Source organism: Kogia breviceps, chromosome 8, assembly GCF_026419965.1.
Source record: "Kogia breviceps isolate mKogBre1 chromosome 8, mKogBre1 haplotype 1, whole genome shotgun sequence".
NCBI lineage: Eukaryota > Metazoa > Chordata > Mammalia > Artiodactyla > Physeteridae > Kogia > Kogia breviceps.
This window is the reverse complement of record NC_081317.1, coordinates 4,555,137-4,574,894: the sequence shown is the minus strand read 5'-3', so window position 1 is coordinate 4,574,894 and position 19,758 is coordinate 4,555,137. Positions and strand designations below refer to the sequence as shown.

Below are 19,758 nucleotides of genomic sequence, written 5' to 3'. Positions count from 1 at the left end.
TCGCTGCTGACGGTGCCTCGGAAAAGGAAGCGAGAGCAGGGGAAACGCGCGTCTCCTTCGGCTCCCCCTCCTGCTCCTGTTCCACGGCCCCACTTAGACGCGAGGGGCCCAGGAAATTGTCTGGCTGGGTGTTTAAGGAGAGGAAGTCGGTTGGGTGAGCATATGATTAATAACTAGAAAAATAAAAAAAACCAGCAAACCATGGGGCTTTCTGGAGGCAGGATGTCTGGGCAGAGAACAACCCAGAGGCCGGGAGGTGGGGAACATGTGGCGCTTCCCGAAAAGGATTCCACGTTGGAGGCTCTTTCCACGCCCCAGCCCGGTGCCCCTGGCCCCGCCACGTTCGAGGACGGTGTCCTCCCAGAGGAAGGTGACAGCATGAGGCTGGGGTGATGACAACCCCTGTCCTGAGCGGGGGCGCCCAGGAGCCTGTGTGGGAGGGGCCCTCACCCTCACCCCAACTCTGGGCGCCCTTGGGCGTGTGGGGTCCTGCCTGGGAGGGATGGGTGCTGGGTGCATCGCGGGAAGGGGGTGGGCGATCTGCTGAGGCAGACAGTTCCTGCACCCGGCACGGCTCAGTGCCCCCTCCGTCCCCTTCCCACGACAGAGCCACCAGCGTGCGGTTTGGGTGGCTCGGCAGTCTGGAGGGTGGCAGCTGTGATGGGGGTGGGCGCCACCCCCAGGAAGCTCTCCCATATTCACCTTGCAACCTCCCCCAGGCCTGGTGAAGTGCTGGGGACTCGGCCCCCAGCTGCCCACCCGACCGCAGGACGCTGCCCGACTGCCATCCCATGACGGGGAGGGCGAGAACCCCTGATACCAGATCACTGCTGGCAGGGGGGCTGTATCAGGGCACTGCTCTCCGGAGCCCAGGCCGAGCGGTAGAAACAAGTCTGCCAACGCTTTCTTTTAATACGCTGTGCTGTAGCGGGATCGATTTCATTTTGACACTGCAGTTCAAGTGTTTTCCTGAGAAGGGTTTTGGGGAAGTGGAAATCACGTTGACCGAGGGAGTCTCGTTTCTGGTCCTCATGCTGTCACTGACCTGCTGGGTGAGTGAGGAACAGGGCTGCGGGCCTTGGACGCCCCGAGTGACTGTCTAATAGACAGGCTGGACGAGAGGGCAGCTAAGGTCCCTGCTGGGAGAGGGGGAGAGGCAGAGACAGAGGCAGAGACAGAGAGAGATGGAAGGGTGGGGGGGACCTTCAGAGAGAGAGAGAGAGAGAGAGAGAGAGAGAGAGAGAGAGAGAGAGAAGGGTGGGGGAGGGGAGGCGGGGAGGAAGGGGGAGGGGGAGAGGGGAGGGGAGGGGGGAAGGTGGGGAGGGGAGGGCGAGCAACAACGTTCTTCACTACAGCAAAACGACAATCTGAAACCCAGCAGGTTAGACTCAACACCAAAAGCACAACCCATGATCAAAAAATGTGATAAATTGGACCTCATCAAAACTGAATATATCTGCTTTGCAAAAGACCCCATTAAGAGGATGAAAAGACAAGTGACAGTTGGGAGAAAATATGTGCAAATCACATGCCTGCCAAGGATTCATATGTAGAATATATAAAGAACTCTCAAAACTCAGCATTTAAAAACAATCTAATTAGAAAATGGGCAAAAGACATGCAGAGACAGTTCACCTAAGACAATGTCCAGATGGTAAAGAAGCACAGGAAAAGTTGGTCAACATCATTAGCCATTGGAGGAATGCAACTAAAAAACACAGTGAGGTTTCACTCCACACCTCTCAGAATGGTCAAAGTAAGAACTAGTGACACTACCAAATGCTGGTAAAGACGCGGAGAGACCGGATTACTCATATGCACCGCCGGTGTGAATGTAGTATGATATAGTGTGGCATTTCCTGTTAAAACCAAAAACGGGCTTAATATATGACCCAGCAGCTGTACTCACGGGCACATATATTCCACAGAAATGAAAACTGATTTTCACGCAGAAATTTGTACACGAGTGTCCAGAGCGGCTTTATTGATAACGGCCACACACTGGAAACAACCAAACGTCCTCCAGTGGATAAATGGTTAAACAAGGTGTGGAAACCACTGGACTATTACTGAGCAGCTAAAAGGAGTGGATTTACTGATACGCACGGCAACTTGGCTGGGCCTCGGGGAAGGCATGCTGAGTGAAAAAAGCCACAACCTCAAAAGGATACAGGCGGCAGGATTCCATGTACATAACATCCATGAAATAAAATCACTCTGGAGACGGAGAGCAGCTTACGGGGTGGCCGGGGGTTAGGGAGGGGGAAGGAGGTGAGTGTCGTTTGAAAACGGTCGCATGAGGGAGTCTTGCAGGGAGGGTATGGTTAGATATCTTGACGGTGGTGGTGGTTCCACGAAGCTACACACATGATAAAACTGCGTGGAGCTACACGCAGACACACAATCACACGGACACATAAACGAGTGCATGTGTAGCCGGCGGAATCCAAGCAAGCTCTATGCATCGTACCAATGTCAACTTCGTGGTCTGAACGTTGTATTGATGCTACAGTCGTGCAAGACGTGGACACTGGGGGAGGCCGGTGAAGGGAACACAGGACCTCCCTATACCTGCCTTGGTAACTTCCTGTGAATCCATAGTTATTTCGGGATAAAAACCTAAACATCCAGGAGAGATTCATTGCCTACATTATGGGCATCAAAGCATGGAAGGCCACTGCCACACAAAACCCAAGGACGGATGAAACGAGGAACACAAAGCCCTCCGGGCAGCATCACCGCTCGTGTTCCTGACACAGGAGGGCATGCCGTGTGGCGGAGGCTGCTCCCTTCTCTTCCAGAACAAGGCTTTCCGCCGGACCCACAGGTGCCCAGTTAGAGACTGCACCCTCCCAGCAGCCCTTGCAGCCAGGTCTGCCATGTGACTCAGTTCTTGCTAGTGAAGGTCAAGTGGAAGTGACCCACGCCAGTGCTGGGCCTGCTCTTACAACACCCGTGCGTTTTTCCCTTTTTCTGTAAACTCAGAAGGTGCCTGTGACTCAGTTTCCACCACGCAGACCATGTCCTAGGTCACGTGGGTGAGAGGATGGAGGGACAGGATCCCCGAGCGGCCACGTGGGGAAGAGCAGCCCTGGGATCTGAAGCTGAGGCGCCGAAGTGGAAGAGAAGTAAACGTGTCTACGTTCTTTAAGCCACTGTTTTGGGGCCTCTGTGTTGGAGTAACTTAGCCTCTGCTAAGCGGCAAAAAGCAGGTTTCAAAACAGTACCCAGTATGACCTGCTTTTTTACACAAAGGGTGCACACACCAACACGTCCACAGGAAGGTCTGGAAAGGTACACACCCAAGTGCTCTGGTCACTGTCTCTTGCTAGGGGGAATGACGGGTATTATCTTCTTTGCTTGTCCACATTACCCAATTTTCCAGAAAAGGAACACGTGTATTCCTTCTGGAATTAAGAAAGCGAGCCTACGACCGAGACGATGGCCAGGAATGAGACCAGGGTGAGAACGCGTGAAGTAAAGACCCACCCCACAGGTGGCGGGCTGGTGGAGCTTGCTGGCAGCCCAGGCTGGCTCTCCAGCTCATGGCCTCTTGCTGTCCCCCACCCTCCCCTCATCGCCCCCCTCGTCCCCTACCTTCCCTGTACCTTCTTGGCCAGAGGGACGCTTCACTCTTTTGTCTCTATCAGGCTGGGGGACCCACGATGCAGAGGAAGCCCACTGGTGACAGGACCCACCTGTTCAGTTAGCACCAAGCCACCGCGCCCACCGTCCCCAGGGACAGCCAACGTGCAGCTGAAACCTCAAACTCGATGAGCACAGAGACAGGCTGAAGCTGTTCTTGAGTAACTAACCGTCTAAAAGCTGCCAAGACGATGCTTTACCTGGGAGGGGCCTGTGAACTTGAAGGTTTGTCTCTCCGAGTACTAATAACAGGGAGCGGCCAACCAGCAGTTTAAAATGCCAACTTGGGAGTGATGTTTTGAGGTTCCTTCCATGAATTCAAGGAGCGGGGGTGGGGACGAGAACGGGGGAAGGATGGCAGAGGTGGGGAGAAACACCTGCCCGTCCTAGAAAGCGAAGCCTAATTATTCCCCGAGCAGACCAACTGGAGGGCAGGTTTGTCCACGAACGCCCCGCACAGGCCCGTCTCTGACGCACGTACGGGGTGACCTTGAATGAGCTCTGTCTGCGGTGGGCCAGCCCTGCCGGCTGCACCCCACGAAGCAGGTGGAGTGGAACTGGCCCACCCTTCCCCGTCGAAGGCAGGACAGTGGAAGCCCCCCCGCTCGACTTCGGCACGTCAGAGGGGATGCAGGCGCTGCGGGGCCCCGACGAGCAAGGTGGGTCGTCAGATTCTGTCCTCCGTCTACAGGCCCGACGGCCCCAAGACGCCTCCCGTCGAGTCGGCGGGACTTAGGGATCCTGTGAGAATCCTGGCGGCTGAAGTCGCCGTCCCTTCTCCTCCTCCCAGCTCGGGTGACCTTAAAAGGCTCTCGATTTAGCATCAGGCCCACACTGTGACACTCTAAATGCGATGGAGAGTTTGTTGCACATTAACACTGAAAGATCATCATTTTGTGCCTGCAGCTTTCCGTCAGGGGTGTGAAGTGTAAAAACATCACTCGATACCAAAAGGCCAATTCCCGATTTAGTGCAGGAAAAAGAAGCTGGACAACCTTTTACGGCCCTCCTCATCCCCTGCTGTCGGCTCCTAACGGGCGCCCTGCTGATTAACAGTAACCTGGCCCACAGAAAGTACGGGGTAAATGCATCGCTGCTTATCCTGGCAGAGAAGCGTCTGTAAGACGGAGGTTTCCAAGTTCGGGCCGAGTGCTTCTCGGGCAATTCTTGACACAGCACACTCGGCGGAGCCGGGGCTGGTTAAGTCCCTTTGCTTCTGGGGAGGAAGCTTTGCTGCTGAGCAGCCGTGGAGCTCGACGACACAGGCAGCGGGATACCCAGGCCCTCCAGGCCTCGAGCACACAACAGGGAAAAGAGCACGAACCCACCTGGGAGTAAAGCAGACCACATATGGAAAGCGACTGGCACAGAGGAGATGCTGAGCTGTCAGGGTGGTAATGAAGTCACCTAAAATACCTCGTGGTTCTGGCCTGGAGCCCACCCGTGCACAGTCTCAGGAATGGGGTGCTGGCACACCCGTTGAGGGCCACGCTCCTTTCTGTAAGGGGCGCCATTATTTTTCCTTAACGGTCTCACTTTCTCTGTAAGATGGTTCCAGACCCCGTGGCTATGCCCACGGCAGCATTAGGTCTCAGCTTCCCCCCAGTCCACATCGTGGAACTGATCCCAACCCACCTGCAGCCTCTACTTTTGCCCACTTCAGGTCAACACGTTCTCTATTTTCTTTCTTTTTTTTTTTTTTTTTTTTTTTTTCGGTATGCAGGCCTCTCACTGTTGTGGCCTCTCCCGTTGTGGAGCACAGGCTCCGGATGTGCAGGCTCAGTGGCCATGGCTCACGGGCCCAGCCGCTCCGCGGCACGTGGGATCCTCCTGGACCGGGGCGCGAACCCGCGTCCCCTGCATCAGCAGGCGGATTCTCAACCACTGAGCCACCGGGGAAGCCCCCAACACGTTCTCTAGATTTGAACGGGACCTGGCGAACAAGCCCCTCACCCTCCGGCCCCTCTCACCTTTCCAGACCCCAGCCCCCTCCCCTTCAGCTTCCCCCACTCGGCACTGAAGAAGGAGAAGGTCAAAGGGGGGAGATCGCCCTAAAGGTTGACTAGCCCGACCCTTATATTTTTTCCCCCTTTTTAATGAGGGGAAGTTAAAAAAAAGAGATAGAAGAGTAGCACGCATCGCCCATCTATCCAATGTCCAGCCTCAGTAATTATCTGCTCGTGGCCAATCGCGTTTCGTCTACAAGCCCCCCCCGCCCCCTCCAACTCTCCTGCCTTGCCGGCACTGGGCCATCAGCCGGGCGTCCTGCGGGAGAGGGGACGGGGTCACGTAGAGGGCGAGCGACTTGTCTGAGTAACTACAACTGGGAGTGGGGGGGCCAGGGTGGAGGCCCAGGCCCACCCTTCGCACTTTCTGCTGTTGCTACACTCTACCTGCGCTATCATTCATTTATTTTTATTTTTGATTGAAGTATAGTTGATTTACAATGTTGTGTTAGCTTCTGGTGTGTGCTGTTACTTAGTATTTTCCCTTAACGGTCTCACTTTTTCGCCTAAGTGCCTTAGTTTAACACGGAAGCTTCTTACCATGCCTGTGAATGGGGAACAGGCATCAGTGGCCACAGAGAGTGGGTATCACTGAAAATGACGCAGCGAGGATAGGAATAACGTCCCTCGGTCTAAGTAGAAGCCACTGCCTGCCCACGGCTCTGAACTCAAGGTCTGCCCTCTCCCCGCTGGAAACAGAGCTGGGCAGCGGGCGGAGGGATCTTTGGGACCAACGAGGACGCTCTCAGATTTGCTGCAAACACTTAAACATCCAAATAGCTCTCTTCCAACGTGGTGTACTGTTACCATGATCGCACGGGTCGCCAGAGGGCTGGTGTCCTCATACGTGAACCTCCCTGGCGTGCACCGCCAGCCGGCTGCGGTCGGGATGCACCTGTCATCAGCCGCGCGCCAACTCACCCCGTCGCCACTTCACACGAGCTCCGAGTACCCACGGGTCCTGCGCGGGGTCAGCCCACTTGCCATTTAAATGCCTTCCAAAAGATGTACAGCTGTGCGACAAAATGCTATTACGCACCCAGCGTCCTCAATTCGGGATTTTCTTGCAACAAACAAGTGTCTTTCTTACAAGACCAAAGACAGGAAGATGCCCGCCCGTCGGGCATGGCAGCTGTGCCATGCTCTGTTACCGGGAGCCCTGGGAAGGGATCGCCCGTCACATGTTAAGACAGTAGGACTTGAGGCAGCAGAGACAGCAAACCCCCTTGGAAGACATGAAAGGAATTTCAGGGCAATGAAAGGCTGGTGTGACTGATTCATGTGTCACACAGGATTATCATTAAAGCGTGTGCCCTCGTTTAATTGGCAGCATGCTTTTCTGAGGGGATCATGAAATAATGGTGCATCTTACAAGTGATGGCATCTTAAATGTGATAAACCCTGGTGTTTAATCTACAATCGCCCGCCGCGTGGAAGCGTTCCTGCGCTACACCACGCCGCCGTTCACACTACTGCCCCAAACTGGCCCCTGAAAGCACCGCCATCTCCTAGAGAGACCAGTGGTTCTCAGACTCGGGCCCACATCAGCCACCTGCGGGGCTTGTTAACCACGAGGTTGCCAGACCCAACCCCCAGAGTCACTGATTCAGCCGGCCCGGGGTGGGGCCCGAGGATCTGTGCTCCTAATAAGCTCCCATGATGCCACAGCTACTGGGCCATACTTGGAGTGGCACTGTTCTATTGCTTCCGCCATCACTAAACCCCCTTTATCCTCTGGGTCTTTTTAGCTTGGCAGGGCTAGGTGTGGAGGGCCTGGGTGCTACCAGAACCCAGGGGGGAGTCACCCATTCTTCTGGACACCTCGGAAGGCAGCATCTCTCTGGCACTGTTCACCGCAAAGCGGACATTACTTGTCACCTAGGCTGGGCCTGCGGAAAGCTCTGGGGACTCCCCTGTCCTTCTCAAGACCTTCAGCAGGTCAACACTTCTTCCCATAAACAGGTGATGGCTTTAAATGTCAGGGGCGAGGCCCTGAATAAACTCAGCAGCCTGGGCTGGAATCTGTTCACGGTAAATATTTAGGACAAAACGGGACAAAGAAGCCAGGCACACCCGTCCCGCCCGCTCACACGTGTTCTGGCTGGTAACACAGGCAGAGTCCTTTGCCTTTGGTTTATGTGTGTGTGAATGGTTTAGTAAAATGAAACATCTGTGCACTTTTTCCTTCAGAAAGAACAATCCATTTCTCAAGCCGCTGAAACGTCTTTGAAATGGAATGTTTGCCAACACGTCCGTCTCTCCCGAAAGCAAGAAACAGGGAAATGCATCCTCAAAAAGAATTATTTCCAACGCAGACATTACTAAGTTATTTTTCCTTCAAAGGGCCCAGATCTGCTCACATGTTCACGGACCTGAACGTAAAAGGAACTTTAAGAAACCGGAGACAAAGCCTTGTCCTGGGTACAAAAGGTTTATTGCGTATAAAAATAAGTTACGGAACAAACCAAGAAACTCAGCACGACACAGAGGCTCATTCCAACCATAAAATGACTCAGAACGGGGATCCAGGCGGGTCAATGGACGAGCACCGCGAACGTACGCGGGGAAGCACGCTGCCTAACTCCCTCAGAGTGAGTCCTAAGACGGGCCCTCCGCCTGCCGCGCGCCAGCTCAGGCGTGCAGCAGCCCCATTAACAGAGACGGAGTCTGCTCTTCGAGAAGCTCGGCCTTGGCGCACGACGTGCTGTTTTGCAGAAGCGAGCGGGCGGCGGTACTGCTATCCGGCCGCAAAGGCACGTCTGAGCCGTCACTATGACTGAGGGCTTGTCTGGGAAGGTGCTGGATGGGGGGTCTGCGGGCTGGCCCGGGGCTGTGGGGCAGGGTTACTGCCGGCAGGTGTCGTGGAAGGCTTCGAGGGTTCGGAAATCCCTCCACGTCGGGGGAAGGCCATCTTGCAGAAACTTCCCGCAGCGCTGGCACGGGGCCTGGAACAGCTTTATGTAACTTCTTAACCAGGTCTAAAAAGAGAAGTGAGGAGAGGGATAACAGAAATGGGACCCGCGTGCTTCCGATGCCGTCCTTCCTGCCAAGCCCGGCGAGCGCCAGGACGGAGAGCCCGGGTTGGCCGTGACCCCAGGACGTGCCCTGTGACGTTACAGAGGCTCTGGGCAGAGTCCACAGGGTGACAGCACTGCCGGTTCTCAGTTCTGGTGCCCCGGGCCCCTCCCACCTAAGGGAGTTTTAAAATAGAAATCCCTACTCTCAGGCAGGCAGCGCTCCCTCCCGGAGGGGCGGCCGTGAACTACGGCGCAGCCTCGTGCGTGGCCCGGCGGGGGCATAACCACATCTCATCTGAGTCCCGAACAGCAGCACCGATCCTCTCCTTGCTCCCCAGCCAGAGGTGGCCAGACGCGTGCGGAGAGAGGGCGAGTGCAGAATTCCCCACTAAGGTCGACGCGCCTTCTTTCTAACCCTGATTTCAGAGGTCACCACTCGCTGTCACAGCGTGGCCCGACACGCCTGGGGGGAGGGCAGGGACACCTCGGTGCCACCGAATAACAAACGGCAAGTACACAGCGGAGGGGCTCAGAGTGCAGAGGTCCTTCGGGCATCGCACGCAAGGACGAGAGCCTCATAACTCAACTCTCAAACCCAAGGGAGACTCACAGCCGCACCAACCCAAGCCCACAGCGACGGGCCAGCGAGTGAGGCGGGCTCCCACTGTGACGGGGGCGGGCGGACCTTGTCATTTAACAGCCTCCTCAGTCAGGCAAGAGGAAACTGCTCTTTGGAGAGGTCGGCTGCGTGGACGGATACAAACCCTCCTGCTTCAGCACAGCTGCCTTCCTGGCGGCAGACCGCGGCCCACCCACCCTGTCCCCCTTCCAAAGGCTTCAAAGTTTGGGCCATAAACATGAGGATGTCGGGGGGTCATTTAGTGAAGCCCCAAAGTCAGTTACCAAAGGGGAACTGGGGCATCACAACATGTGAGGTGAAAGAACAAGTCTTTCGATCCATCCAAAAAGGAAGCGCTCGCTAGAGATCGCCAGCTGAAATCGTCCTCTCTACACGAGAGAACCTCTGTGCGACGGCTCCGCTGAGCCCCAGGTCTGCTGCTTCAGCCCCCGCAGCGTGGGAGCCCATCGATGAGCCTGGCTGTATTTTCTGAGAAATGAACCACAGGCTCCTAGCAGCTTAGCTGCGGCAGCAAACGTGACGAGGTGGAGCAGACTAGCGGAGCTCCGCCTGGCCGTCGGCGCCGAGCAGGCCTCGCTAATGGGCCCATTTTATGAGCGCGCTCTCTGACGTGCAGCCTGAGTGGCCGGAGTTAAGACGGCAGCGTTAGCGGCAGTGAGAGACGGAGCCTAGCAACGCGAGAGCACGAAGCCGTGTCAGCGTGGCGCTGCAACGGCTGGCCACGTCTGCCAGGATACGGCGGGGCCAGTTGTTGGCCCCGCTGAGACCGACTGGCGGGCGTGTGATCGATCAATGAATTGGCGCCAGGGCTGCGAGCCGGGGGCCGAGGGGAGTCCTGACGTGCAGGACCGAGCTCCAGCACGTGAATATTCTGGTTCAATGTCAAGTCACCGACGGCCGAACAACCAGCTCGAGAAATTCTGAACACGAAACGAGAGCTGGCGGGAGCCGACCCCAGCACACCGGGGGGTGGCTGTTTCCGGGTCACTCCCCATCCTGAGCTCTGACCTGGAAGTCTAAGGAGTAGGGGTCTTGGAGGAACGGTGTCGCTGTACCTGCTCAGCGCCAAGCACAGGGCCCGGCACACATCAGGAGCTCGATAAATACCTACTGACTAAATCGACGTTGGAAACTGTGCTGGAAGGTCACTTCTGAAACCACCATGCGTTCGGCAATGACAGGAAACACCAGCTAATTAAGCGGGACATGGTTTCTCCTAGATCTCTTCCCAGCTGAAAGGAAGTATCATTTCCAAACTGGACCATCTCCCCTCTGCGAGGCCCGTGCGAGCTAAAGACGGTGCCGCTACCTTCCGAGCTGCCTGTTCTCACTTAAGGAGCCAAGGCTCAAGGGGGAGGCTTGACTCCTTAAGCCACTTACCATGAAGGATCGGACCACGACGTCGGGCATCTGGGGCAGCTGGTAGTGGAGCAGGGCGGTGGTGGCATGGTCCGTCACCTGGGAAGCAAGGACAATGCCTGGGTTAGAGCCACTCGGAACCAGCACAGAGAAAACAAGACGAAGGCGCTCTTTTTATGCGACGTCTCGTGGAGGAAAAGACGTCTAGTAAAATCTGAAGGTTGAAAATTAGTTAGCAAAGATGGGGGCAGGGAAGGGAGGGGGAGGTGCGCTGTAAGCAGACAGGACACAGGTATTCAGGCCCAGAAGCAAGCGAAGCGTGGAACCTTCCAGCAACTCCAGACAGGCTGCAGCACCTGAGAGAGGCGTGGCCAGAGGTCAGCGGAGAGGTAAAGAGATGGCAGATCACAGCGGGCTTTATAAGCCCCGCCGCTGCATGAAACACTGCGTGGACGCAGAGGCTCGTGTCCAACTGTCTGTCCATATTCGACTTCATCTTTACCCGGGGACAGTTTTCCTGCCAGCGTAACTGGGCTTTCCACTTCCTTTAATTCCCATTCTGGCTCCTAATTTGTAGCCATACAGATTCTGTGATTGCGACCCTGATCGTTTCTGATGATCTTTCCCTGAGGCCTCACAGATCCTACCGTTACCTTTCGGAAAAGCCGATGTCACTCCCAGCGTGGTCCCCCGTCTGACCAGCTCCCTGAAAGCTGTGGTCTAGTGGGCCATACCCATAACTGACCCGTTACTCCCCCAGCAGGGCCAAGGGCATGACTGCTTCAAGTTCACTGGAGGCATCTGGGCACCAGAAACGACGTGCACTAGGGTTGAAGCCCCAGCTCTGTCTGCTGACCTGATCCAAGTACTCAACCCCTCTGGGTCTCAGTGTCCCTCCTGAAAAGCACAGCGCTCGTCTGAGATCCCCTGTAGTTCTGAAGCTTGATGACACCATGGATTGCTAATGCCTGCCATCCATCAGCAAATTAATAGATTATTCCTAATTCGATAGTTGTGTTCAAACTCATGGTTTGATTGTCTTCATTAGGGGGGGTCTTGCCATTACAAATGTTGTGGTCAAAAAGCAAAACGAAACAACTCCCCCCCGCCCACCCGATAAAATGATTAACTTTGTGAACAAGAGTGAACACGGTGCACAGAGGGGCCTCGGCAGCAGTTAAGCAAACGGACCAGGTGGAAACCAGCAGGGCTGGTCCAGGTCCCGCACGGGGAGCTGCAAATGATCCAGACATTAGTCCAGCTGTGTGTCCACACCCAAGGCCAGAGAGGCTACACCCTGAAGACTGAGGATGCGGGCTCCCCAGTTCACCGAACCTCTAAGATGCGATTTCCCCTGGGATAAAATGGTCATGCGCGTGAAGTGCTCACCCTCCAGCCGTGCCTCAGGCCCGCCTGCCCCCTCTCCTCTGCCCTCCCCGGCCCCTGGGCTGGCCCTCTTTCCTTCTGGACTTTTGTGGCCTGCCTGGCGGCTGGCGAACCCCGCTAGACGGTCAGCTCTGTGCAGGCAGGGATCACGCTCGTCCAGTTCATGCTGTGTGTCCCCAAGGTCTAGAATATCACCTGGCATCGAGCAGGCGCTCAATACATATTTGTTGAATAAAGAAATAAACTTAAAAATGGCCACTCACCAAAGGCCACATACCGGAAACACCTGTACTGGCTTTCTTGCAAACACAGCAATGGTTCACATAGCCAACATTGCTGAGAAATTCTTACCCAGATGACTTTCAAGATAAATGGCACTTAGTCCTTCAAGTGCAAAGACTGTTTTAATTTTAAGCGTTTTTGACAGACAGCTTTCTAAAACGAGCAATGCTTAAAAAAAAAAAAAAAACAGTAGAATGATAACTTGGCAAAATGGCGGGTAGTGATTGGCGGGGTGAAATGAACGGCTACAAAATGCAGCAAAGCAAACTGGGCCCCATGATACCTGCTTAAAGCTTGGTTCTTACCCATCAAGTTGCCTTGCTAAAACAAACAAACAAACAAACAAAAACCCCACACAAGTGCCATTTATAGGCCGATAAGACATTCCTCAAAATCACATTTGCCATTACAAAAGAAGCAAAGTTTCCGGAGAATTCCTTCTCCTGCCCCTACTGTTTATTTTACAAGCCTCTTAGAAGCCCCACCCTGCACACAGGCCCGCAGAGCAGGTGTTTCGTGTGTCCGCTGGCCCCCAGCTGCGGGTGTGCTCCTTCCCCAAGACGCAGAGGGTCCATCTGCAGTCCCTGGATGAGTCGAGATCCGTCCATTTTGGCACCTCGGGCACCTGGCCTGGGGCGCGATTTCCCAAACAGACGGATCACCCAGAGGCCACGCCCGAGGCTGCAGGGCTTTGTTTGACTGCATGTTTTCTTTGCTTTTCTTTTTCCAATTTTTAGCACGGGATGACCAACATTTAAAATTCAGAAAATGTCCCCTAACTTGGATCCTCGGCTTCTCAACACATTGGAAGACCTGGGGGCAGTCACAGCGCACCTGCCTGACGGGTCGCTGAGGCAGGTTAAATCAGTCCAACCACACGCTAGGCCCTGTGGCGGCGGCCGTCAGCCGGAGCTCAGGCGGGGCAGTGCCTCTGGGAAGGGCGCCCCCGCCCCCCACCCCGCACCTCACGCGATGTGCCCAGTCTCACACCCAGCCCGCTCCCCTCGTGCTGCCGGCCTGGCCCCTGCGGCCTTGGGATTTTAGGGCCTTTACCCCGAAGCGGTGCCAAGCATCTCTGCCCCTCATCCTCCTGTTCGCGGGGTGCCTGGCCTGGCACACCTGTGCTCATCTGCCCCTCCCTTCCTTAGCTGACCTCTGGACTTGACCTCTTCTGGCTGAGTTTGGATACTGCACGGTGCTAAGCCAGGCAAGGCATCGTGCTAATTACAGGGACATGTAAGGCGCTCTGGCAGACCTGTTCCTCCTGTGTTTGTTTTCAGTAATGACCGGCCAGCCCACCAGCAGCCTCTTGCATTACAGCTCATGTATCTGGACTCCCTCTATTTTTCCCAGTCCACTGTCTAAGCGTCCGCCTCTTCCTGTCGGGGTGGTCAGAAGAGCCCCAACTGGTTTCCTCTGGCTGTGGCACCCAGAGGCGTGGGCGTTCTGTGGCAAGGGGTCAAGTCTGTGGCTCTGGAGGTGTAAACTCTGGCTCCACCTCTTCCAGCAATGCCACCTTGGGCAAGTTGCTGCATCTTTCTTAGCTGCAGTTTTCCCATCTGGAACAGGGTGATAATAACAGACATTACCCATCACCTGGGATAATTGTGAGGATTAAATAAAATAACGTGTGTGTGCGCTGTGCTGTTCAATAAATATTAGTGATTATTATTACTAAGCTATAAATCTAACCGTGTCACTTCCCCACTGAAAACCCTTTCAGAGCATGTGAGTGCACTTAGGACAGAATCCAAAAGAGCAAACGCGCAGGAGGACCTGGTCCCGCCTCCTCTCCCTACCCCCTCCCACTTCTGAGAATGTTTCAGCTCCACCTCCTCCTCCCTCGGAGCCCTCCCTCCTCTCCCTTTCCCTCCCCTCCCCTCCCCCCCCACCTCCCCCTGCTTGGCTCCTCTTCCTCTTTCTGGGCCTGGTCTGGAACCTTGTGCTTCCTGACCGGGTCATGTCCCTTTACTCAGATCTTGTCTTTCATAGCATTCCTCACAACTGAGCTTGTATAATAATAATAATAATAATAATTTTTTTTTTTTTTGCAGTTTTGGTTTAGTGTCAGTTTCCCTAACTTGGCTGTGAACTCTTGAGGGGCCGGACACCATGTCTGCCTAGCGCCTGACACAGAGGTTTTCGAGTCGTGTGTTGGCTGAGCGGATGATCGCTTCTGTCTCTGAGACGCGTCCAGGGAGGCTGGCTCACGTGAAGTTTGGGGATAGAGACAAGGGCCTTGACGGGGTGGGGAGTGGGAGACAGGAGCTGAGGACTCTGGACCCGGGGCTACCCTTACTCTGCTGGGAATCTTGACTTTCCATCTGCTGGGAGTTGCTGGGGTTCACTGGCCGGTTCTCCCCTCCTCCCTGGCACGGGGGAACTTTCCAGTCTCTCCTGGAGTTGGGCCGCGGGGCTAGTCCTGACCGAAGCACCGGGAAGCGGAAGGGGCACGTGCCGCTTCCACAGGAGATGGTGAAGAGCAGGTGTGGACTCTCCAAGACCCCCCTCCCCCCGCCACGCTGGGCGCCTCACCCTCAGAGCGTGGACGCGCAAGGCGGCGGAGCCTCCGTTCAGTCGGGTCCCGAGCGATGGCGCGGGGCCCGGCCCTCCGACGACCTGGCATGGGAGGCCCGCGCGAGCAAGAACTAAGCGTTTACGGTCTGAACGGGAAAGACGATGAGGCCTGCTTGTTACAGCAGCCTGCTCTCTCCTCTTCGGACCGAAACGCTGCGCCCTCCTTGGATCACTCACGTCCCGTCTAAAAGACGAGCCTCTGCCGGGAAAGGCAAAGTCCTTTCCACTCCGAATCCGTGCGGTCTGGCCCCGAAGGCCGGGCTCCTCCCCGGGCCGCGTGGCGCCGACCAGCCCTTGCTCAGAGCTGGTGCTCCGTAGACGTCGACTCGGAAACCTGCCGTTAGTGCAGGCGGTTCCACTTAGGGTTCAGCTAAAATAACTCCTGATCTCCGAAGGACCCTCTAGACGTCAGAAGCTCTGTGCACACAATATGGCAGAGGAGTTTCGGGAGACTTGTTGTGACTGGAGTCTCCTTCTTCGGTGTGTTGACTGGCAGCTGTTCCAAGGTCTCTGGAAAGATTCCTTCCTCCCTTTCTGAGCTGAGTTCCCCATCACTTTGGGTGCTGGGAAGACCTGCCTTCCCTGCCTCTTTGAGCCTGGGGGAGAGGGAATTTCAGTAAGCCCTGGTTGGCGGAGGGAGAAAACTCCTTCCTCCGCGAGTCCTCTAAGTGGCGGCACACACAAGTTCAAGCTGCGACCTGGGAAACCTCCAGAATGGGGCCGCTTGAAATGCGGTTCACGGACCCGTAGTGGCAGCATCACCTAAGAATGTGTTGGAGACGTGAGTTCTTGGGCCCCAGTGTAGACCTAGAGTCAGACTCTCTGGGTTGGGGCCCAGAAATCAAGCCGGCCTCTCCAGCTATCCTCAGCGATGCTAAAATGCAGAAAGATGCAACTGTTGCTTAGCGCCCAATCCCCTGGGAATCCTGCTGCTGAACAGCTGCGAATTATGCAGGGAGGTGTGGGGTGGAGCTGAGACTGGGCATTTCCAACAGACCCCCAGGCCTGCCCCTGCTGCGGCTGAGGGGCCAGGCCGCTCTGGGGGCTGAGCATTCTGGGCCCTACAGGGAAAAGGCGTTTCGCTCTGGAGCACGACGCAAAGGCCTACAGACGCAAAGGAGGGCTTGTCTGTTTCATGAATCACAATGAACGATGCTACCCACATTTCATGATGGCGCTGTGGAAGGAGGGGCCGGGCGTGGCAGTGGTGAAGTATTTCCAAAATGAAGTATCTTCACGGTGGGCGGCAGTGGATCGGTAGGGTTTTCCTTCCTTCGCGCTCTTTCAGGACTGCGGGATCCTTTTATTAGCCTGTGGTGGCCACGTTAATGAGAGCGTATGACGTATGTGTCCCGCTCACTCAACCCCCACAGTAGCACCCCACGGGTGCTCCCTTGGGTCCACGTTAGAGACGAGGACATGGGGACTTACACAGCTTGGGAAGACGCCCCAGGCCACACAGCTGGCAAGGGGCAATGGGTACGTGGGCCCAGACCCTGCAGGCCCGAGCCTACACCGCCTCCCTCCTAAGGCACCCTGGCCAGCTCTCCGGTTTGCTGATAAAGGCACCCGTCCCAGGGGCCCCCGTGTCACCTGCCCACCACCTCCCAGCCCGGCAGGCAAAGTCTACGGCGAGCCAGAGGCCCACCGCCAGGCGCAGGTTAGACCTGCCAGTGTGGCTGGTGGGTAACAGGCTTCCCAAGAGCAGAACAAACTGAATTAACTAGAAAATGTCCTTCTCCAGAAACGGCTGGAGTCGCGCACCAAAGCTCTGTTTTGGCATCTGGCTCCCAGGCAGGGCACAGAATCAGTTTTTACATTACTGGGCCGGCAATCTGGCCAAGTTCAGCCTCTTTTTTCAAAAGGCCCAGTATATTCTCTTAATTGTCAAACGGTGGCAGCTTTTCCTAGTGCTGACATGATCGTTTAATTTCTTCACCTTCCCATCACCAATTACAGAAATATTTTAATAGAAGGAAACAAAGCTAATTTGCTCTTACGTTTTCCCTGCCTCCCTCCCAAACTTCCCGGAGACTGGTTTTCAGGTTCCCGTGGCTGAACTCCAAAGCAGCAGGTAAGACACGGTTGTCAGATGTCGGAGAAATTCACCTGCAATGATCTTCCTTTTTGTCAAAGCATTCCACGTTCAGTATTTTTTTGTTTCCTGCTTTTCAACAACAAAGTTGTTATTTTTGCTCGGCATCCAAGATGTGGGAAAAAAAACAGGCCTGGGGCGACAACAAAAAATTGCTATTAACTAATTTAATTCGACCCTGGACCAGTCCAGCCTCGGTTCGGGTCCCATTGTGATGCTGAGCTAATGAGGTTCCCCTGGGAGATGAAAGCCACCCCAACTGGCAGCGGAGGCCACAGAAGGGCACTAATGCTCCCGAGAAAGGGAGGCCATTCATCCACCAGTGAGTGCTGGTTTGAAAAGAGCTCGGAAAAGATCAAAAAGGATGGCGAACCCAAGGAAAGAGGGAGGAGAGGACATGAAAGTAACAATCAGCCAGGGAGATAGGGGATGCAGCACAGAGGAGTGGGGTGGGGGGAGGAGAGGCCGGGGGCGGAGACTGTGCTGAAACCAGCAAGAGGCCGCGCAGGGAAAAACAGAGCGACTCCACGGAGCGTGCAGTCACCGGGGGCCTCGCCAAGAAATGCCCCGTTTCATCTCAAGGCAAAGAAAAACTGCAGATGCTCTGGCTTCGTCTGGGGTGGGCGCCTCCTCCCCCTCCACCCCGTCTCAAGGCTGGACTGCAGGTGATTTATTTACTTAGAGTAGGGTGGCATTTCTATTGCTGCCAACACACCCACTTTGCTTTATGAACCTTACTTTCAGTTTTCTCCTCCACCAACGAGGGCTTACTGAAATTCCCTCTCCCCCAGGCTCAAAGCTGTGAGGGCAAAGAGAACAGGTTCAAGTCCAGCAAGACTATTTTCTGCTGAAGGTCAGCCCCTCAGAGCCTGGCTTCTATGGCGGCCAGACAGACCCAGTTCTTTACCCATAACGGAAGGGCAAAGGACAAAGTGGTGGTACACAGAAAGGATCGGTGAGATGCAGGGAGGGGACCAAAACTCTCCTAATATGTTATCATCCCCCACCAGTTTCCTCTTTTAAAAAGCAAGAATGTGTCGTATTTCTTGGTGGCCCAGGGACTGTCCTCGGGGATTCCTGAGTCCGCCAAGGTTGCAGGCATCGTCCTGACTCTGTGCGGGCTTCCAGGCTGGAGGGGAGAGCTTGCAGTGCAGCAGAGGCGAGGCGTACAGACGCTGGAGGTGGGCTGCCGGGCACCACCCCCCAGCTTCTGGAAGGCTGTCCAGGCTGGGGGCCAGGACCTGTGCTGCTAAAAAGCTGCCCCGGGGATTCTGATGTCAGCAGTGCTGGGGAACCGCAGGTGAACAGGCCGCTGCAGGCCTCTGCCCACTTCCCACCACCAGGGGGCAGGACTGCGGCCACGCAGCGCGGGGTGGGAGCTGAGCCTGGACACCGGCTCCAGCAGCTAGGTGGCGCTCTCCCCAATGCAACGGACTAGCGGCGCTGAGTACATTACCTTACCTGCCAGCACGCAGCCCACGAAGCCCAAGCCCTCCCCGGCTGAGCTAGGAGAACTGGGGCCTCTGCCTATTAAAAGTATGTCCCGCAAGATTAATAAATAGGAAAAGTTAAGTACAAGTGTTTAGAAGTTGCTTATTTAAAAGAGAAGTCCGGTAGAGACCCAGATCTGGCTCTCGTCCAGTCAATACCTGCTTCTACACACTATGAAGAGGAGCTTCTCTCCGGCTTGTATTAACGTGAGCAAAAGGCAGGGAGGTGAGAAAGGAGACCCGGAGCTGTCGGGAGGCCGGGGTTCGGTCCTGGGTTCATCACTAATTATCTGGGTGACCTTGGCCGCATCACTCCCCGCGCTGGTCCTTGGTAAAAGAGCACGAGGCTGCGCGATCACTGGGCGCCTCAAGGTCTAGGTTTTCAGTGGACGCCACTGCAGGGCCTGACTGCACGCCCCCCGAGGGTACCTCAGTGCCGAGCTCCACCCTCAGGCCAACCAGCGTCAAGTGAAAGCCCTTGTTCTTTTAAAAAGGACACGCTGATCCCGGCAGGGGGCAGGGGCACCAGGTTCCTGCCCCCCTCCACCTGCTGCCCTGATGTGATGTCACGGGGTCCTCAATTTCTGGGCCAGTTACCAAGAGCTCAGAACCAGGGAGACGATCAGCACAGCACTATTCCTGGGAACCTCTTCCCATCTCGACCGGTTTCAAAGAGACTCTGGAGCACAAACTAACAGGCAGCAAAGCCAAACATTCGTCACTTAGTCGTACACGTGCTGGTCCTGCAACTCCAAGAAATACAAATAAACTTTCACCTGCTGGATATGCTTTAATGCTATACAAGGAGATCAATCCAAGAGTTTGGGCCTCTACTCCGGGTTTTGCCAAAGACAGACCCACCCTTAATGAGAGGGACACTAGGAATCTCTCCATAGGAGAAAATTCTTTGTGGGTCTGGGAGTCAAAGATGTGAACCTAGTGTGTTAAATGTATAAAGAGACAGCAAGCCTGCCAGCAAAGCTGCTCCAAGGATGAGCACTGGTTTTATGAAGAATATTTAAAACAGTCCCAGAAGTACTCATTTCATAAAGAGAGGAACCATGATTATTTCAAAACTGAAGGCTATGAAGCCAGTCCTGAAAGTGCTGGGAGCAACGGGGAGCGGTGCAGAGACTGGCTTCTAAAACTGGGGGAAAAGTCCAGGAGAGTGGGAGCGTGGGGGTTAGTTTTTATTATGCAGCCGGAGTCTCTAATCTGTGCCCTGGATTTGTGTGCCATGGGTTCGGCAGGCTGAGAGGCC

At 55.3% G+C, this 19,758-nt stretch overlaps 1 protein-coding gene across 3 annotated transcripts in view; it reads right to left on the bottom strand.

The window, feature by feature from the left end:
* Positions 1-8,065: 8,065 nt before the first annotated feature.
* Positions 8,066-19,758, bottom strand: part of MED27 (mediator complex subunit 27) — a 197,906-nt gene continuing 186,213 nt past the window's right edge. For all 3 annotated transcript variants that reach the window (XM_059071478.2, XM_067040485.1, XM_067040484.1), the window contains 2 exons: positions 10,689-10,766; positions 8,066-8,629 (listed from right to left, as the gene is read on the bottom strand). In XM_059071478.2, coding sequence (XP_058927461.1) covers positions 8,495-8,629; positions 10,689-10,766 — 213 coding nt within the window. In that variant the 3' untranslated portion in view covers positions 8,066-8,494. The remainder of the gene's footprint in view (positions 8,630-10,688; positions 10,767-19,758) is intronic.